At 45.4% G+C, this 18,116-nt stretch overlaps 1 protein-coding gene across 1 annotated transcript; it reads left to right on the forward strand.

The window, feature by feature from the left end:
* Positions 1-518: 518 nt before the first annotated feature.
* On the forward strand, positions 519-16,910 carry LOC104465282 (proline-rich protein 5-like; the record flags this gene model as incomplete). Its single annotated transcript, XM_010078265.1, has 4 exons — positions 519-688; positions 2,097-2,177; positions 5,632-5,680; positions 16,844-16,910. Coding segments are annotated over exons 1-4 (367 nt in total), but the record flags the coding sequence as incomplete, so codon positions are not given.
* Between the last annotated feature and the right edge of the window lie 1,206 nt (positions 16,911-18,116).

Raw genomic sequence — 18,116 nt, forward strand, 5'->3', positions numbered from 1 at the left:
CTTTTGTGTGCTGTTCTGTTTCACAACTTTTTTCTTTGTTTCATTGTTTCTTTTCATCCTCTCTCCTTTCTCCCACATCTCCATTCTCCACACTGCCAAATGTTCTTGCAACTCTGCTAGTTGAAGTGGAAAGAGAGACCATGTTTTTATATCTGGCTGGCTGTGTTGGGTCATTATTTAAGGGGCAAGATGGGAAAAGGGGCTGCTGTTGAAGAACTCCAGAAGATATGCCCAAATTTGCTGTTAATGGGATAGGATATTTTCACCCCTCGCTTCTCTGTCTTGCTCTTTTCCTTTCTCTTTACTTTGCAGGACTGCTTAAATTCCTTCCTCATCTTGCAGTCTGTGTCCATGTCACAACCTGACGCTGTATGGAACTGCTAGTCTAAGGCTGACCCTTTGCTTTTGTTGCAGGCAGAGTCCTTGGGTTTGAAGACTCATTGACATCACTGAGATTGCCACTTGGACCTTCAAGAGACGAGACTTTCTGATGCCCCTGCTCGGCTCCACCTGACCCTATGACTGGAGGGTTCACCATAGCTCTGTCCTTTGCTCTCCAGTTCCAGAAGATGGGTTCGTTCAGAAGGCCCCGACCTCGCTTCATGAGCTCCCCGGTCCTCAGCGACCTGCCGCGGTTCCACGCCTCCCGGCAGGCTCTGCAGCTCAGCTCCAACTCTGCCTGGAACAGGTGAGTGGGACCCACCCGGGCTGAGCTCTTGCCCTGCAGCCGTCCCTCGATAAGTGCTGCACGTGTCTGATCTTTGTGCTTCAGAGCATTTATGGCTAAGCTCATCTGTTTATAAGCATGCATGGATTTATGGATTTTTGTCATACCCAAGCTTTGCCAGCATTGAAAGCCTCTGTGGAGGTGAAAAAATTAGAACTAGCAGTGTTCAGCCTTGTTTTTGGCTAACATTGTTCAGAGGTAGTGTCTTGGAGTAAAACGGAATTGCTCTTTGTTAGCAGTTACAACTTTCAAATGCCATTTAGAAAAACAGATTCCTAGTACTGTAATAAAGGCCAGTTTCTTAATGCACAACTGGCATTTATTTGCATATTATGAAGCTTTTACCACAGTCAAGTTCCTCTGACAACTGCTAAGCTTGTGGCTTCTACAAGCATTTCCTATTGGCAGCCAGATCCTGTCTGCTGTACATGTCACGCAGCAATGGCAACTGGAAAAACAATGTGTAGGGTGGAGAGTGAGATGTCGTGATCTGATCTAATGGGCTGCTGCTAACAACAGTGGGTGTTCCCACCTTCACTTCTGCCACCTTGCACTGGCTCTGTGCTCCGCAGACCTTGCTTTCGTGCTGACCTAGCTCAGCTTACTCATCTCACCCAAAAGTAGCCTGATAAAAACATCACAGTTTTGTGCAAGGGTGGTGGGCTGAGGTCCGTGAAACACGCACATGCCATAACTGGCCCACAGAAGGGAATGTCCGTTAAGAGAATGACACCTCCTCTTGTTAGCCTTGGCAAGCCTTTAGACCTGCTCAACCATCCTGTGTGCTGTCACTTTCTGACTTCCTCTGTGCTGGTGAGAGAAGTACAAGATCCTCCAACAGTGTCTTACGAGCGTTAACAGGGTTTAAAGTTGGGTCTGACTAAGGCGATGCTGGTTGCAGAATGTCTTCCAGCACAGCCAGGCTCCTGCCAGATGCTGGAGGTTGGGTGGTTCCTGCTGGCATCACTGGATAGTGCAATGTGAGGTGTTTGGCAGATACTGCCAAAAATCTATGTCTCCTCATAGCCACTGGCCTGCAGCACACAGCAGGGATCCCCTAAACAGGCATGTTAAAGATATATCTGGTGTCTACATCTTCTTTGTGAACAATGTCCCTGTAATTGCTTTCCTTCACTTATTCTAGGCACAACTTGAGGTTTGTGCTGCTCTGTCTCCCATGAGACACGTAGGTAAACAAGAGTGATGATTTCCAGGGCAGAACGAGTGGAAGCATTTAAGTGCAATTAACCTCTCCACCCCATTACAACCACTCAGCTTACGGCGGCTAGCTGACATTGTGCTCTGTGTTAAATCACACTGGTGGCTGTTATTTATGGATGTTGTACTGTCTTATTTCTTTTTTTGGCAGTGTTCAAACAGCAGTGATAAATGTGTTCAAAGGGGGAGGTTTGCAGAACAATGAACTTTACACCCTCAATGAAAATATCAGGTAGGTTGCTGAAATGCATGAAAAGGGAGTTTTTGTTGCTGCTTATTGGTGTTTGCTTGGTTTTGTTTCCCTGCAGATCCACAGTTAAAGGATATTGGTGGGAGGAGCAGGGGTCAAAGCAGCTAAGCAGAGCTTTGGGGTTTCAGGCTGCCTTACTTCTCTTTTGCACTTGGGTGGAGTGAATGGCATGAGGCACTTGGATAACGTTTCTCTGACTTGTGTGGATGGGTAGCTTTGACAGGGACAGAATGTGTATTGACTTGGTTTATTAGGATTTTGTCCCCTCATAGGGAGTTTGCCTCTTCTGGCTGTTTTTTGCACGTTTTTGTCAGGGCATTCGTGATGGTAGTACTATCTCTTTTCTAAACTTCTCAGAACTGTGGAATGTTTCCAATAAAAGCAAAACACAGCATTTCATTTAAAAGCTTAATCTTCACATGATAATTGCAGAGCAAGACCTGAAAATACAACCCTAAAGATAAAAAAAACCCTAAAAGCCTAACAAACATTTTCTAACACTGATGCTAGTGATGATTAAAAGGATCGTTTTTTTAAAGGAGGTTTCATGATTATCTGTGGTTTCATTCTGATTATTTGGAAAGTTTGGTTAGCAATAGATAGGACTGTAGAGTAGATAATGAAAAAATTGTTCTTGCCTTGGTTCCAAGTGCTACTAAGGGGAGTATTGTCAGAGCTCATGGATGTAGTTCCTCCTCCCTCTCTCTTTCCCACTACATCCATATTATTTCTTCATGAATGCTGTCATGCAGGTCTGCACGTCTCCCTCTGTATGTCCCCCCATCCCCATTGCATTTTTCCTGAGCGCCAAGATTCAAATTGCAATTTGGGCTAAGCACGTACTAAATAGCAGTCTAAGCTACCCCTTTCTCTACTTTCAAAATAAATGCGGCTTGCAGGGCACGAGACTCAGTCCTACTTGGTCTCGTCCCAAAGGTGAAAGTTTAATAGAATTCCTTTTGAGAGCTGAGTGAGGGCAGTGTCTCATGCTTTAGTGGTATTTCAGAGTGCTCAGGTCAGAAATCCTCAAGTTAGATTTAAGTACCTGGAGCAGTCTTAATTCTCCATGAGATGAGTATTTTGGTACGTGAGAAGAAATAAAAACGTCCTAAGACTTTGGAAATACCTTAACCCACAGCCTGCTGGCAGACTTGAGGACTGACTTTGGGTTTTGTGACTTGGCTGCCAGACTATTGCCCACTGCAGGGCTGCAGCCTGCTTTCCTCCCTGGTGCAAGCAGGTGCCCCTTCCCAGTCTTGCAGGGAACAGAACAGCCACGTTGTCTGGGCTGGGCCCCAATGGCGGCACCATGCTCCCTTCATGGTGGTCACCAAAGTAACTGTAAAGAGCCGGGTGAACAATAGGAAATTCTTGGTGAACTAGGTATGCTTTGTGAGTGGTGCTGCTGGCGGGAGGGGAAATGCCATGGACAGGCACTCCCGGGCAGCCCTTGGAAGCACGCACCTTGAAATACATGATTAATGTTCCTGCAGGTGCCCTGAGCATTGGTTACATCTCCAAATGTCATTCTCTAAATAGGCCACTTTAACATTCCAGTAGCTCATTAATGTCCGTCTAAGGAGCAAAGGACACGCATGTGCACGGATGTTTGTACGCACACCTGCAGCCTCGCGCTGCAACTCTTTATGTAGCTCCCAACGCAGTGTTAGCTCTGTGTGCACAAGGTGAATCCCTAGCTTGACTCTGGGCAAAAAGCCAGACCTGTCAGATGGCCAACTCTCATGTGCCATTAGGTTGAGCTGGTGCATTTTCCTTGTTTGTAGTTCTCCGTTCGGCTCCTTGGTGGAAGTTAGCAAACGCAGTACTTTAAGAGACTCGGACATTCTGCACAGGACTTAATTATTTGACAGTGGAAAATGCAGGAGAGTTTTAAAGTAGGCCAGCAAGGACAGGACCAGGAGACGAGCAGGTGGTAACATTTTGCTCTGGATTGCTGCCACCAAGTTTTTATCTTGCTGTGATTTGATATCATCTCACTGGATACTTTTTTACTCCTCTGAAAGTCAGTTATCACAGCAAGAGGAAATGTAAGAAATGCCATCGGGAGGTGGGATTTAAGGAAGCAGGAGGTGACTTGGCCATGATTAGGAGACCCCTCCCTTGGGTTCTCTCTAGGGTGCAAACCTCCAGTTGCTGGTCGTCCTGGGAGAGGTGAAGTCCTGCTGTGGGCTCGTCAATCAGCTGGTGGAGAGTCCCCCAGATTCTGCTGAAGCCAGTGGAAGAGCTTCTGGCAAAAAATCTCCTAAAGACTTACCTGGTTTACCCATCTCATAGAAAAAGAAGTGTGCTTTGAGATGGGCGGGGTGAATATAACTGCTCCGAGAGAGGAAGAGTAAAGGCATGTTGGCATGCGAATGAATGTGTTACCAAATGGTTAGGGAGGAAGGTTCCAGTGAAAATCAACTTTCAGCAAAAATTAGGAAAAAGTGGTGTAGCTTGTTAGTAAGAACCCAGCATGAGAACGGGATGGTCCCTTATTCAAATGCCATTTTCGAGCACTCTTGAATGTACTTCACATTAGTGAAAAACAGAACTCTTAGAACAGCAAGAAAATGCAATGGTTTGCAGTGGAAAATGTTGGGCACCTTTTAAATTTTAGGCAGAATTTACTGCCACGCAATTTATGCGTGCAGTCACTGAAAGCTGAAAGTGCAAATGCTCTGAACTTTGTGAGTTATTTTTTTTAATGCTTCTTCTGATGTAAAACAATTCTGATTGTTATATCAGAATTTTGAAACAGAAATATGTATTAGAATTTAAAGCTTTTGTCACAGCCTGATTTAAAATGCAACAGTTCTGTCAGAAATACTTGGTTAGGGTGGCTTCTGCCTGCATGTATTTAAAACATCTCTGGTTAAATTTCTAGAATTTCTTTCTTGAAAAATAAGCTGCCTTTTTTTTTTTTTTTTTTTTTTAAATTGCGGTAGTCATGGGGAAGCCGCAGCTTCTGCTTGTGTGTTCACTTCATTGCTCCTCTCCTTATCCTCCCACCTTCTCCTTCCAAGAGAAAAGGAAATACAGCATTAGGGAGATACGGTATTTTCAGTGATATGAAAGGTGTCTTTGTTTAAACAAAAACAGAAAAAAAATTATTAATTTCAAACTAAATTACTTTAAATTGTCTCCCCAACTTTCTGTGCATTCAGGGAGTAAATGTTTTTGCTTGTTCTAGGTGTATGGCTTATAAATAGATGACTTCGGGGAAACTGTTTAATTCCTTCATAATTTGAGAATAGCCTTTGTGGGCATTTGTAGAATATATACATAAATGTAAAAGAAATCTAACTGTGGCCAGAATGATGCATTCCCATATGTTCATGTATCTTTGGTATGACTGGTAGCAAAGTGTGGCTGTACGTGTAAGAAATGACCAGCAATGGCTGTTACTTCATGGCTGCATTCCTTCTGTCTACAGACGGCTGTTGAAGAGTGAACTTGGATCCTTCATCACAGATTATTTTCAGGTATTACATGATTTGCTTGCTTTCTTTTGAGGTTTGATCTCTTCAGCTTTTTAGCCTGTCAGAAATTTAGGACCCCTTTTTACATGGACATAACCTACAAGTTTCATTCTTGGTTTTGCTACAGAAGATGATGGAGGTACTGGGCTTTTTTCATGTGGGTCGTACAGCCTTGGGAGTAATCATATTGATGGGTGTATGGGCTAAATTAAGGATTATCTTCCTTTGTGCTTAAGAAAGGCTGCTAGTAGCCTGCCAAGGTCAAGAAGGAATTCTCTTGAACTTTTTAAGAAGATGGGATACCTTCTCATTGGTTTTTTCACCCAATTTTTCTAGCATGGGGTATGTTTTCTGCAACAGGGGCCAGCAAAGGGGAAGAGAAAAGATAACGGCTGTCTGTTTTGCAGGGCTGGGGGGGGGCGCAGAGGAGGAAGTCCCTATCAGCACCTGGGGACTGTTTCTTGTTTAGTCCCACAAATAGAAATGCAACCTGTGAAAAAGCAAAAGATGAAGGATGAGGGAAGACCTGATCAATGACAAATGTGGAGAAGTGTTACTGCCTTTTACTGCTACTGCCCAGATAGACAAAGGTTCAAATGTAACCACATGAAAGTGTGTTGGATGGTTGTGAGAGCACTGATGGCTTTCAATGTTGTAAGTTGTTCCGTGTAGTACGGATTAAAAAAAGAGAAGGAGGCTGCTGTAAACAAGAGGATTTTCTTTGCTTTGAGTAAGAGAGAGATTGAAAAAATTTCAGTACTTTCTGAAGTGGCTGATGCTGCTGCGTACTGTGCTAACAGTTTAGAAAGGGGAAAAAGAAGCCTAGTGTTGTTTCTTATCGGTATTAGATTACATGACTTAAAAAAATCCCCCATGCTGTGCTATCAAGCGAGAAGCAAACTCCTGCCCCAGGGGTAGTTGTGTTTCACTTCTTTAGACTCTATCTGCACAAGTTGTTCACTGGAAAGAGGCGGCTGCTGGCTGCGAGTGGGGTCTGGTGGCAGCCTGGCAGAAAGGCTGGGAGCCCGTAGCGCAAAGTGCCCGGCTTCAGTGGAAATCTGCTGCCGCTCCTGCTGGTTTCCAAACGGCAAATGAAAGTTTGCAACTCAATATATATATATAGCGAATTGAAGTGTGGAAGGTCTCGATCAGGTACCCGAGTACTATGGCATTAAGCGTGGTATGCAAGGCTGGACTGAGCAGGAAATGTCCAGGGGCAACTTCATGTACCCTTATGCCTGACTGGAGCATGGAGCTGAGCACGGTCCCAAGGGATGCCAAGTGCTGCCGTATGGCTGTTATCTGGTTTTGAAAATTCGGAGTGTGCCGAAAGAGGCCTGGGCAGGTTCCAGTGCTGAGGCAGATTCAGCTGCATCGTGTCGCTGCGCAGGAGGAGCCAGGGCTGCTGGGGACCGGTTGGCTCCTGGCGTTGGGGTCTGGATATGCTGTTCTCTTCCTCCAGACTGCCAGCCTCCAGCCCGTCCCAGCCATGACAGGTTTGGTGGCATTAGATCTCCTAGGAGTAGAGCTGATGGCTGAAGAGGCCGCTCAGGCTGCGGCCTGCTGGCTGCTGAAGGCCGAGTATCCGTGTTGTGTCCCTCCCACCAAGCCGAGGGCACCTGATCTCGTCCTGAGAGTACGATCTGATCACCAGCACCGCTTTCTGAAAAAGCAGGAGCAAAACCTGCGCTCCTTCAGCACCCTGAGGGCAGGGCTGTAGCACTTCAGCCAGAGGCCACAGCTGTGGTGTGGGTGGTCAGCGCGATGCTGCTGCCGAGAGAGCGGCGGCCGTTGCTCGGGGAGCGTGCCGCGCCAGGCCTCGCCTGCTCTCACCACGCTGCTTGCTGTCGGTCTGGCTGTTCATGTGCGGGCAAACACTCCGGTGTGGATGTACTGGTTCTCCTGCAGCTGCCCTTCTCCGGCTGAAGCCGCTGGGACTCAAATTTTGTTTCTGGGATTTTTTTTTTCACTTGGTGTTAACAGGAGTAACTTGGCACCTGTCAGACTTAGCCTGGAGTAAAACTCTTGGTGCTGGCAAGCCATGAGACATGCTGTGAGATAAAGCCTGTGGTAGGAAAGGAGCTTTTTTTCCCCACTGGGAGCTGAGATACAGGCTCCTTTCTGATTCTAGGCTGACAGTGTGTGGCGGTGATAAAAATTAGCGCTCCCTCCTGAGTGTTTTTACTGAGAAATCCTGGGGCCAAGGAGTGGGGAGGATGCTCCGTGTACCGAAGAAGACCATTCGTTTGTCTGTGGGTTCGGTTCCACTTTGGATGCCAGCTGATTTACCAAAACGAACAGAGTAGAATCAGATGATTTAGCTGAAAAATAACCCTGAAAGAAAAAAAAAAATAAAGTTTTCAACTCCTTCCTTTGGCTTGTGCTCATCACCTCTGAGATGGGGGAGGTGCTGGGAGCAGGGCACCGGGCTGGGGAGTGGAGTGAAGTGCGTTTTTGGCAGTGGCTTCCTCCTCCATCGGTTAAAGCCCACGGAAAAGCTATCCCGAGAGGCAAGTTTACTGTTCTCTTAGATTGAAATGGACCCTGAAGGTTCTGCAGTCCTGTGTAACCGTGCAGTTTTAAATATCCTAGCAGCAATTAGAGCAACTAACTGGATCTGATAAATTGACTCAAATGGTTTCCATTTCTTGTGCCACAGCATTTGTAACAGGAGCCACTAAGATAATTTTTAAAATCACATTTTCCATTGTTTTAGCAGTTCTGGCTCTTACATTATGTATATTTTATACACATGCACGTGCACGATTTCTCTAACCACTGAATATTTAAGACTAAAATGAAGCCGAGCTTTTATAGTGAGACAAATCTACCTTTGTGATCAACTTGACTTGATTCCTCACAAGTCCTTTTCACCAAAATTCATGCAAATTACCACATTGTAGCTCCTGAAGTTGCTAAAGGAATGTTTAGGAAATGGATGGGGTTTAGGCAGTCTTTGCTACCAAACCATCATCATACCAGAGTTACTGAGTCTGTTTTGTATGTGAAAGGGAAATGCAATTCCCGTAAGGGTTCCAGTGGGAACTCAGATGTTTCATTCTGAAGGAGATTTGCGTTTATAAATTTGCTGCTTTAGCAACCCTATTATACGTACAAGCCATCTTCTTGGATCAGAGTCTGAGTGTAAATGCCAGATAGTTGGGACTTGTAACACTAGCTTAAGGCAATGCTTTATGCTCTGGGTTTTCCAGTACTGACTTTGCCCATGAACTGGTCTGATTGTTTCCTGCTGCTGAAGAGGGGCACTTTGTACCCACTCCTCAGTAACCCAGCAGGGCACCATCTGCTCTCATGGCCAGGTTAGTTCTCTGGTGGTCAGCTGAAACGCAACAGGGAGGAATCCTGTGACCATGGAAGGTAAGAGGCTGGGATTTCGATGAGCAGTGTGTATTGGTGATTGGGACTTCTCTGGGGCAGCTGTAAGTTTTTTTGCAGAAAAGTTCCCTTCATTTTCATGCTGTCTGACTCTTGTGGTTGTGGAGAAAATTTTTGAAACATAAAACTATTGAGTGTCAATAAATTGATGCATTATCTTTCTGATGCTGCAAACAGCCTGAAACAAAACCTTTGGAAAGGATGAACTGTTTCTTTTCACTCTCCGGGGACTTGTTAATCTTGAAACTCACAGGGGAAAATGGAAACACTAGCTATTTCACAGCTAACCGCTTTAGCAGAACTGCCTGGTTTGTGCATATTAACTCCAAACTGTCTCCTTCCGAGGCGGAGAGACCCAGTCCCTACCCAGCCACTGGAACCTCTCCCAGCACCCCTGGGCTGCAAATGCAGAAAGTTGCCCAGAGCTGCTGCCTCTCCAGCCTGACCTCCTCTGCCTGCACCAGCAGAGCTTGTACGTGGGGGATGGCGAGGGGACTATATTTCCTCATTTAATCCAATGAGAGCTTTGACGTCTTAAAACCAGAAGTGAAGCTGTTACATAATTTCCAGCACACTGTTCTGGAGAGGTGCGGAAGGGCACAAGTCCTGACTCAGAATTAGGCCTGGCTTTCCTGTTTTTATGCAAAAACATAGAAACCGCAATATGCTAGCACTCATGTTGCTGATGTGTTGAGTAAAGTCAAAATAGCAAGCTGATAATGGATAGCTGTGAGCATAAGCAGCAACAAGGCAAGCCCAGGTCCAAGACAAAATTGATTTTGTCCTTTCCTTGGAGAGTGGTCAGAAGTATGACTGGTGAACCTTCCTGTGCTCGGAGGAACTTTCCTGGTAGGTTGGCCAGCTGTGCAAGGTGGCTGCAGTGGTAGAGGGAAACACGCACTCCTCCCTCTACTGTGGCACCGTAAAGCTTTTGCTTAGATCCCTGCTGCATATCTTCCTGGGACTGCAGCCTATCCAGCATCTCTCGTGATGCTTGACCTCCTTTGAGAGGCTGTTTTGTAAAGCCATGCTAACAGCTGGAAATGCCGGGTGTCCCTCTCTCTTTCTTAGTCAAAGAGAAAAACCTGGTACGTGTGACATTTTTCCTTGGTGCCAGTTTTCGAATTCTACCTGTTTGCAAGGCAAGGAAATAGCTTGTTATTGGTTGTGATGGTTATTGCTGTGATAGGTTATTGGTGTGATGGTTATTGCTGGATAAAAAGGCAGCACTAGGTCTTCTTCAGCCAAGTGCCGTCTCATGCCCGCTGCCATGGACTGCAGCAGCTCGGCCACTGCATGAGGGGAGAGAATTCACACTTGCGTGATTTGCAGAGCTCAGCCATATGTCTGCAATACTCTTTTGGGTCAAGCTGGTCTTTATTATTGCTTTTATTATTGTATTGGTGAGGTACTGTACCAGGTTGCCCAGAGAAGCTGTGGATGCCCCATCCCTGGAGGGGTTCAAGGCCAGGCTGGATGAGGCTTTGAGCAACCTGGGCTGGTGGGAGGTGTCCCTGCCCATGGCAGGGGGGTGGAACTCGATGATCTTTAAGGTCCCTTCCAACCCAAACCATTCTGTGATTCTATTGTATGATTTCTCTCCTCACTGGCTGAGAACCCCTGTTCATGCAGGTCTGATAATTACTTCTGCTCCACCTGGCACTTTCTAGGAGTGAGCTTTCATGGTCATGGAACAGCTCCAGAGACTCCATAGCAACTGCCCAGCTTATCACGGACAGAGTCACCCGCCAGCTCAGCCCCATCACTGCGAGCTGAGCAGAGGACCCGGGTGGCAGCAGCAGCAGCAGGGAGACCCGCTTTCAGGCCCTGCGCACAGCGGCTCTTTAGATGTGTGTGATTCACTTGAAATGATGCCTGGTTGGTACCGCTCACAGTGGAGCGTGGGCCAGTGACCTGGAGCCGTGACCCACCAGTGCAGGGCCATGGACCCGCCTGCGGGATTTTCCCAAAGCTGCTGCCTCGCCGGCGCATTGGGGTTTAGATCATAGCAGCACTGCCTACTCAGTCTGCCTGGGCTGCTCTTCTTTTTACTCTCCCTGCCTCCCTCTCTCTCTTGAAGTGGGATTTCTTTTTTATTTTTTTTGAACAAAGCTTTCTCTAGAAGAGTGATTTTAGGATGTTAGTTCGTATTTAACTTGCAATTTGTTCTCTCTGTAGGATTGAAATGTTCTCTCTGCTTCTGTCACTATTTCCCCTCTTTGTACAGGGGAAAAAAAAAGATGGGGGGGGGGGTGGTGCTCTAGGTATGCAGTGCTGCAGCTCACACAGATTTGCGTCTTGTAAAACACTGCCAAGAAGTAGTTAGGTGTTTGTGTGCACCTGGCAATAAATTTGTAGGAAATACTTGTCAAGTAGGCTTGTCTTTATTTTTTTTTTTCCCCTCAAATTAACATCAGATTATCCAAGAAACCCTGGCTGTGTGCTTGTAGAGCCTGTAAAAGTGTGGTTTAACACTAGAATGCAAAGCCTCAGTTGCCTAGAAGAGGGGCTGCATTTAAGAATTGCTGTAATGTGTAGAAGAAAAACTGATTTTTTCACCCAGCAAAGTGGGGTCAATTGCTTTGAGTTTGCTCTGGATCAGTTTACTCCTGTTGCAAGCTTATGTTTTTGTTTGACGAATTAGTATGTATTTGTTAATTTTAATGTGGCTTTTTAAAGGCATAGTGGCTTGGAGACATAAAGGGAAGACAAAAATTAGCCTGTAATTAAATGACTGTTCATGTAAATTCCCCTCCACCCCCCCAAGAATAGTGGCTTTTTGGGAAATAGTCATATTTTTTATTATCAGGAGGATCCTTTGTGCCTTGCTACACTGCAGAGACATGGCTTTCAGCTGAGATGTGAAGTTGCCTGTGATGGCTTGAGCCTCCTTGATGTTTTCTGTGGAGCTGCTGCCAAAATTACTTCTCTACTTTTTGCCACCCGACTGCTCGAATGCACAGTCTGCAGCAGAGCAAGCCATGCTGGTGGCAGGGCTATTGCCCCAAAAATCACCCCTGAGGCCGGCACCACAACCAGACTGCTGGCAGAGCGCTCCCAACAGGCAACGTCTGCTTTGCCTCTGGCAGAGTCTGATGGGTGCCATTGTGCCCACCCAGGAAGGGCCTCCGTGGCCCCTGTTGGGGACGACCAGCTCATGACAAGGCGGAGGGAGGGAGAAGGTGCCCGTCACTGCTGGTTTGAGAGAGAAGCCCCAACTGTTGTGCCTGGGACAGCTTCCACCTCCAGTCACTGTGCTGGGGGAACTGGGATTGCTCCTCTGGGTATGGCTGGGGAAACTTGCCTCAATTGCTCTAAAAGGAGAGGTGAAGGGGAAAATATCTGTGCTGGGAAAAAGAAGGAATTTCCTGGAAAGTGTCTACATTTTGCAACATGCCATGTCACTGCCTTTGGATTTTTTTTTTTTTTTATTCCCAATTATTTCAGTGTACCTTACTTTGCAAGAGGAGTGAGGACACCTGCATTGTGGGAGGGTCTTTGCTGAGGGAAAAAATGAAAGGTGACTTTTCTGGAGCTTTGAATCCTATCTTCCAAAACTCAAGGCGTTGGGAAACTTACGTAAAGGCTTTCTCTTAGCTGCACTTCTTCATGGTATACCTGAAACAGCTGTTGTGGTTTTCTGCACTGAGAAAAGTAGAGGAGCTTCAACCTGCGAAATTTCACAAGCTCCCTTCTATCTTCTGCAAAACTTCTCTCCAAATTTCTCTACTGCATGTACGTGTGGGGTGGTTAACTCGCAGGTTTGTTTCTCTGGAGTGCGTGCTTCACCGTAGCGAGAGAAAGGGCAGGTTTGCAGCTCCCCATGAGGCTGCAGCAGCTGGGGGTGTCCCAACGGCAGGGCGAGGATGTCGCTCTGGGCACCCAGGGAAAGCTGATCTGGGAGGGGAGGAGAGGGAATAACTGACTCGCCAAGCACCCAGTTCAGCTGTCACTGCAAAGAGATGGAAGGTGGCTGGGAAACTTTTTCAAATAAATGCGCCCTTCAAGCTTACTTGGTGTGAATCTTTACGTGGTCTTGCTTGCAAATGAAGGATTTACCTTGCCTCTTAGCTCTGTGCCTCTGTGTTGCCTCTGGCAACCAGGGATAAAGTGGTAAAATGACACTTGGAGTCTCAACAAGTTCTGCTACAGACCTCCCTGCAGCTGTGTTTATTAGATTGTCTTGATTTGTCAGCAAACCCGGTAGGCTTTTTAAAAAAAAATAATAAATTACTGGCTTCATCTGAAGAGGTAATGTTCAGATTGAATCCATTTCTAAACCTGTGACTTTAGCAGAAAAGTCAGATAAGTAAAATTTGCAGGTATTTTTAACATGGGGAGAAGGGAAATGAAGTGTGGTTGTCTTTTTTTTTTTTTTTTTTTTTTTTTAAGTCTCTCTCATCCACAGGAGAGGGGAAAATTTGCGAGGATAACTGAAATACCTGCAGTAACTCTGTGGAGCTAAGCTTTGGTATTTTTTGAAACCTTAAGAATGAGATGATGCAATCTATTTAGCACATGGAATTACTGGTAATACATTCATAAAAGCATTCTAAATTCTTTAATACAAGATAATGATTAATACAGCTATTTTTAATAGATGGAACTGTGCTGCCCATAAGGTGTACAGATGTGTATTTTGTTTGCTTTTATAGCTGTAAAACAAAAAAAAAAAATCCCTGAAAGTAGAAAGCTATGCTAACTTATAAGCAAAGTAGCTAGAAAATTGTATCCACAGTGCTCAGGAAGTGAAACCTAATTGCAACCTAATGTTTTAGTGCAGATAGAGAAGGAATTAATATTTCTGGAGTGAAACAAAAGAAAATAAGCATGACACCTCGTGTATATATATATGTGTATATACTTTTTAATTATATGGTAGTTTAAAACGACACAGTATTAAAGACCAGCTGTAAATTTTCCCTGCAATATATGAGGGGTATTACCTTGAGCTATAGGTTGAAAAATAAAGAATTGAAGTACTTAATCCTTCAAAATGCTTTCAGTTTATTGATAAAACAATATCAGCCCAAACATTATCTTATTGTTCAGGCAGAAAAATATTTACAGCATAAGTGGGTTTCAGTTTTTTTCCCCTCATGATTTTTTCCATTCCAGATTTCTTCCTCCCTCCTTTTTCACATTGTTTGATTTTATCCTGGGAATTATTTTTGTTGTTGTCGTTCAGAGCCTGATGTGTGGATGTTTATTGCTGCTGAACAAATCTAAAGTTTGAATGGAGATGCCAACAACTTAGTATTTCCTTCCCAAGTCTATATTTCTACTAGAGAACCTTTGCAAAACAGTCACCTCCCATTAGCTGATAATGTTTGGAAATGTTACAATCTGTTTTCATTGTCTAAAGATATTTATCCAACTTGCTCATTGCTGTTGCTGTTGTCTGGGTGAAAAGTGTCTCCCAGGCACGTTTTCTTTGCAGCTCACCCGTCCTTTGGCAGCCCTGTTCCTCCTGCGCTCTGCTGGGAATGCTGCTTTGCTCTTTCTCTCAACCCTGACACTCACGCTAACTGAGGAGGGAGCCCCTCAGCAGGAGAAATTTCTTACTGACAAGCTGCTTTGCTGTCTGCAGTGTTGCCGGAGAGCTCTGGTTTTTACCTGTTGGCCTCCCCAGCCTGTCAGCTGCAGTTAATGGGAGTCATTTGTACTGTTTGTGAGCGGGTTCAGAAGGTTTCATACCAAAATGCTTTGGGTTCCTGTCTCCACGTGGTCGCCTGCGTGCAGAATAGCAATTTTAGCATGTTCCTCTGACAAACGGGACTCTTGAAGCCAGCTCTGCTTCCTGGGCTGGAGTTCCTAGGATTGGTTAATTGTAGGGTATTGAAATTTGTTTCTGGCTTGACTTTACTGCATGGATAGGATTGCTTTTGCACTCTGCTGGAGACAGTAAAGGTCAAAGTCTTGTGACTTGGATGGGCGGTTCCAATAATACAGTTTCATCCCATGTGTTGCTCCTAAAATACTCTGGTTTCGTTGTGTAACTAATTTACAAGGAACCAAAATTCTACATTATTTTTGGAATAAGACCATACTAAATATTTTTGGGTTTGAATTCTGAAAAAAACCCACCTGCTAGCAGGGGCAAATTACCTTAATCACAAGCATGACCTTTACTTATTTTTCTCTTGTATGCACGGTACAATAATTAACTGTTATTGCTACTAACAGAGGGTACCACTGGTGAACTGGATGGCCATTCCTCCTTATGCCACGGCTGAACTCTGGATACACATTAGGTGGTGCAGTTGGTGTTTTTTTCTTTTTTAAAGCAGTGTCTCAAAAGTACTTACATCTGGCTCGTTTAAGATGAGTAAGCCACTGCAGCAAAACATGAGTTCATGTTTTAATGTGGAGAAAGTAGCCAAGAGATGGGACAACAGCCAAGGAAAGGTACCCGTTTCCTCTCTGTTGTGTAACACCACACTTCTTTCACACCATGAGGAAGACAATGTCATACAGTCTTGTCTTGACTTGATGACACTTCTCCTGAAAGTTCCCCGTACTACCCATAGAACGTGAGGTGACTGGTGAACTTCTATGGCTTGTTCTTTCTTCCAGGCCCTTTTTGCCAAAATCTTGACAAAGATGCCAGTGGAAAAAGTCCTCCCTGGTATTGCCGTGGCACCCAGCCCCAAAGGTGGTTCAGTTATGTATGATGCTAACAAGCAGGACTCTTGAGCGGCAAGTTTTTCTTTTGTTCTAGAAAGTGAAGTACAAGTACAAGCAGAGAATGTCACAGAGCAATGTTTCCTTCAGTTTATTCCCTTCAACAGTACCCCGGTTTAGTATTGCTTCTTGGTGCAGGGAGGATGCAACGGGGAGGTGGGGGGGTGTGTGTGTCTGAATATTGTGTGCTGCTCTGATATCGAATCCTTGCAGAGGGACAGAAGGCTTTGTTCTCTATTGATATGATCTCTGTGGTAGGACTGAACCTTTTAGGATGCAGTAATAGCGTGTTATGTGGTGACAGCCTCTCCTTTCTCTGGGGTTCTCAAAGCTTTTTCAGAATAACTGCTTATCCTAGTGCTACAAAAAGGTAGGTGTTGTTTTTATGCCTTTTTTATGTTTGGGGAAATGGGAACAGAAAGCTTATCAGATATTTTGATGTCTTGAACTGCAAACAGGCACGTTGATATCTTGATCTGTCTGGTCTGTGATAGTTTTTATCTAGAAAGACTAGCTCCTGCCGCTTCTTCTGCAGCTTGAGACTGCGTACTGAGGTAATCCAGCTGCTCAGTATAGCTAAAAAAATAAGCTCATCAGAAGAGAATAGGTAGGAATAGAGAAGAAAGGGGTTAGGGAGATGAACTAGCTTACTGTGCAGCCAGGCAAGCACCGAGCTAGTGCAAAGGAAGAAGAGGGTAGGACGTTTTAGTAGCATTTGGCCCTTTGATCACCTCCATCACATGGCTGAGGTGTAGCTTATGTGGCTGCACTCTGATGTTAAGATCCATTTTATTGACTCCCTCTCTGTGACCCAGGACAGGTCCTTCCTTACCACTTCTGGCAAGTGTTTCAACTATCTGCTGTGTCTGCTGTGCTCTGTCTGGCTGAACGAGAGGGTGGTAATGAATGCACTCTCACTCACAGTGAGAGCAGGGCTGGTGGCGGTGCTGGGAGAAAGTATGATAGTATGACTAATCTTAGATAACTGCATGCAAAGGGGATAACATCTGAAAAAAAAAAGTATTCTTCCATGTTTAGTTTAAATCTCAGAAAAGGCAAATGCATGTCTCTCTTCTCTCTTGGCAGAACCAGCTCCTTGCAAAAGGCTTGCTGTTTATAGAGGAGAAGGTTAAGCTGTGTGAAGGCAAGTACAGTAAGAAACATATTTTGGAAGGGAGTTGTGCTTTGATGTTTGGTCAGACAAGATGATTTGCATGTCTGGAAAGTGTACAGACCTTTCTGGTACTGCCTTAGGGTGTCACACAACCTCTTGGGAGCCAAGCTGCACTGCAGCCCTTGTGAGGCTTAAGGGGTGGTGGGCTCTTGGAATAGCTACAGAGCTGCAACACTCCCACCAGCCACGCCTTCATCATGAGAGCAAAAAAAACAGTTGAACTTCAACTCAAAGCAGTTCTTGGCTTGACATGGATCCTATCGCAAACCTGCCAAGAGCTGCCTTCTGCCTTTTATTTCTCAGTGTGATTTGCAGCTCAATGTAAGCACGGTTTTGGTTACTGTGTTGTGCTTTTGAGAACTGAACTAACAGACAGCCTGAACTAACAGGCTTTGTGTAAATTTAAAGAAAAAACAGTCACTCCGGTGGGAATGAAATCCTTCAGAAAAGAAGTTGATCGCACATGAAGTTCTGTTCAAACCACTGGGGTACAGGCATTTGCTACTGCAGAGCCTGGGGACGGACTGGTGCAGCGACTCTCGGTGTAGGATGTGTGGGGAGTTAGTCACATAGAATCACAGAATCCTAGAATGGCCTGGGTTGAAAAGGACCTTAAAGATCATCTAGTTCCAACCCCCCTGCTGTGGGCAGGGTTGCCAGCCCCTAGAGCAGCCTGCCCAGGGCCCCATCCAGCCTGGCCTTGAACCCCTCCAGGGATGGGGCATCCACAGCTTCTCTGGGCAGCCTGGGCCACTGCCTCATCACCCTCTGAATGAAAAATTTCCACCTAATATACAACCTAAATCTCCCCTATTAACAGTTTGCTCAAGCAGAGCAAGCTGTCTAGAGCACATGTCTTTATTCAAAACTAGGCTGCTGTTTGATTTGACCTAGTTTTGTAGCCTGTAGGGAAGATCCCTTGCTAATTACCAGCCTGTGGTATCTGGGTCATTAAATACCAGTAGACACTTATAATCTCACGTCACTGTTAGTGCTGGATTCCTCTGCACTTTTCTTCACCAAGTGACGTCTCCACCCAGGCAGCAGGCTGTAGGACTCAGACCCTGAAGGAGCTGTGCAGTTGCCAGCGTCCTGCTTGGTGCGTGCAGGAGGAGCTGGCTGGATGGTTGCACTCAGAGAGTCATCGTCTCAATGCCCAAGTGGAGATCAGTGACAAGTGGCATT

This window comes from Pterocles gutturalis, unplaced genomic scaffold (genome assembly GCF_000699245.1).
Source record: "Pterocles gutturalis isolate BGI_N339 unplaced genomic scaffold, ASM69924v1 scaffold39468, whole genome shotgun sequence".
NCBI classification, from domain to species: Eukaryota; Metazoa; Chordata; class Aves; order Pterocliformes; family Pteroclidae; genus Pterocles; species Pterocles gutturalis.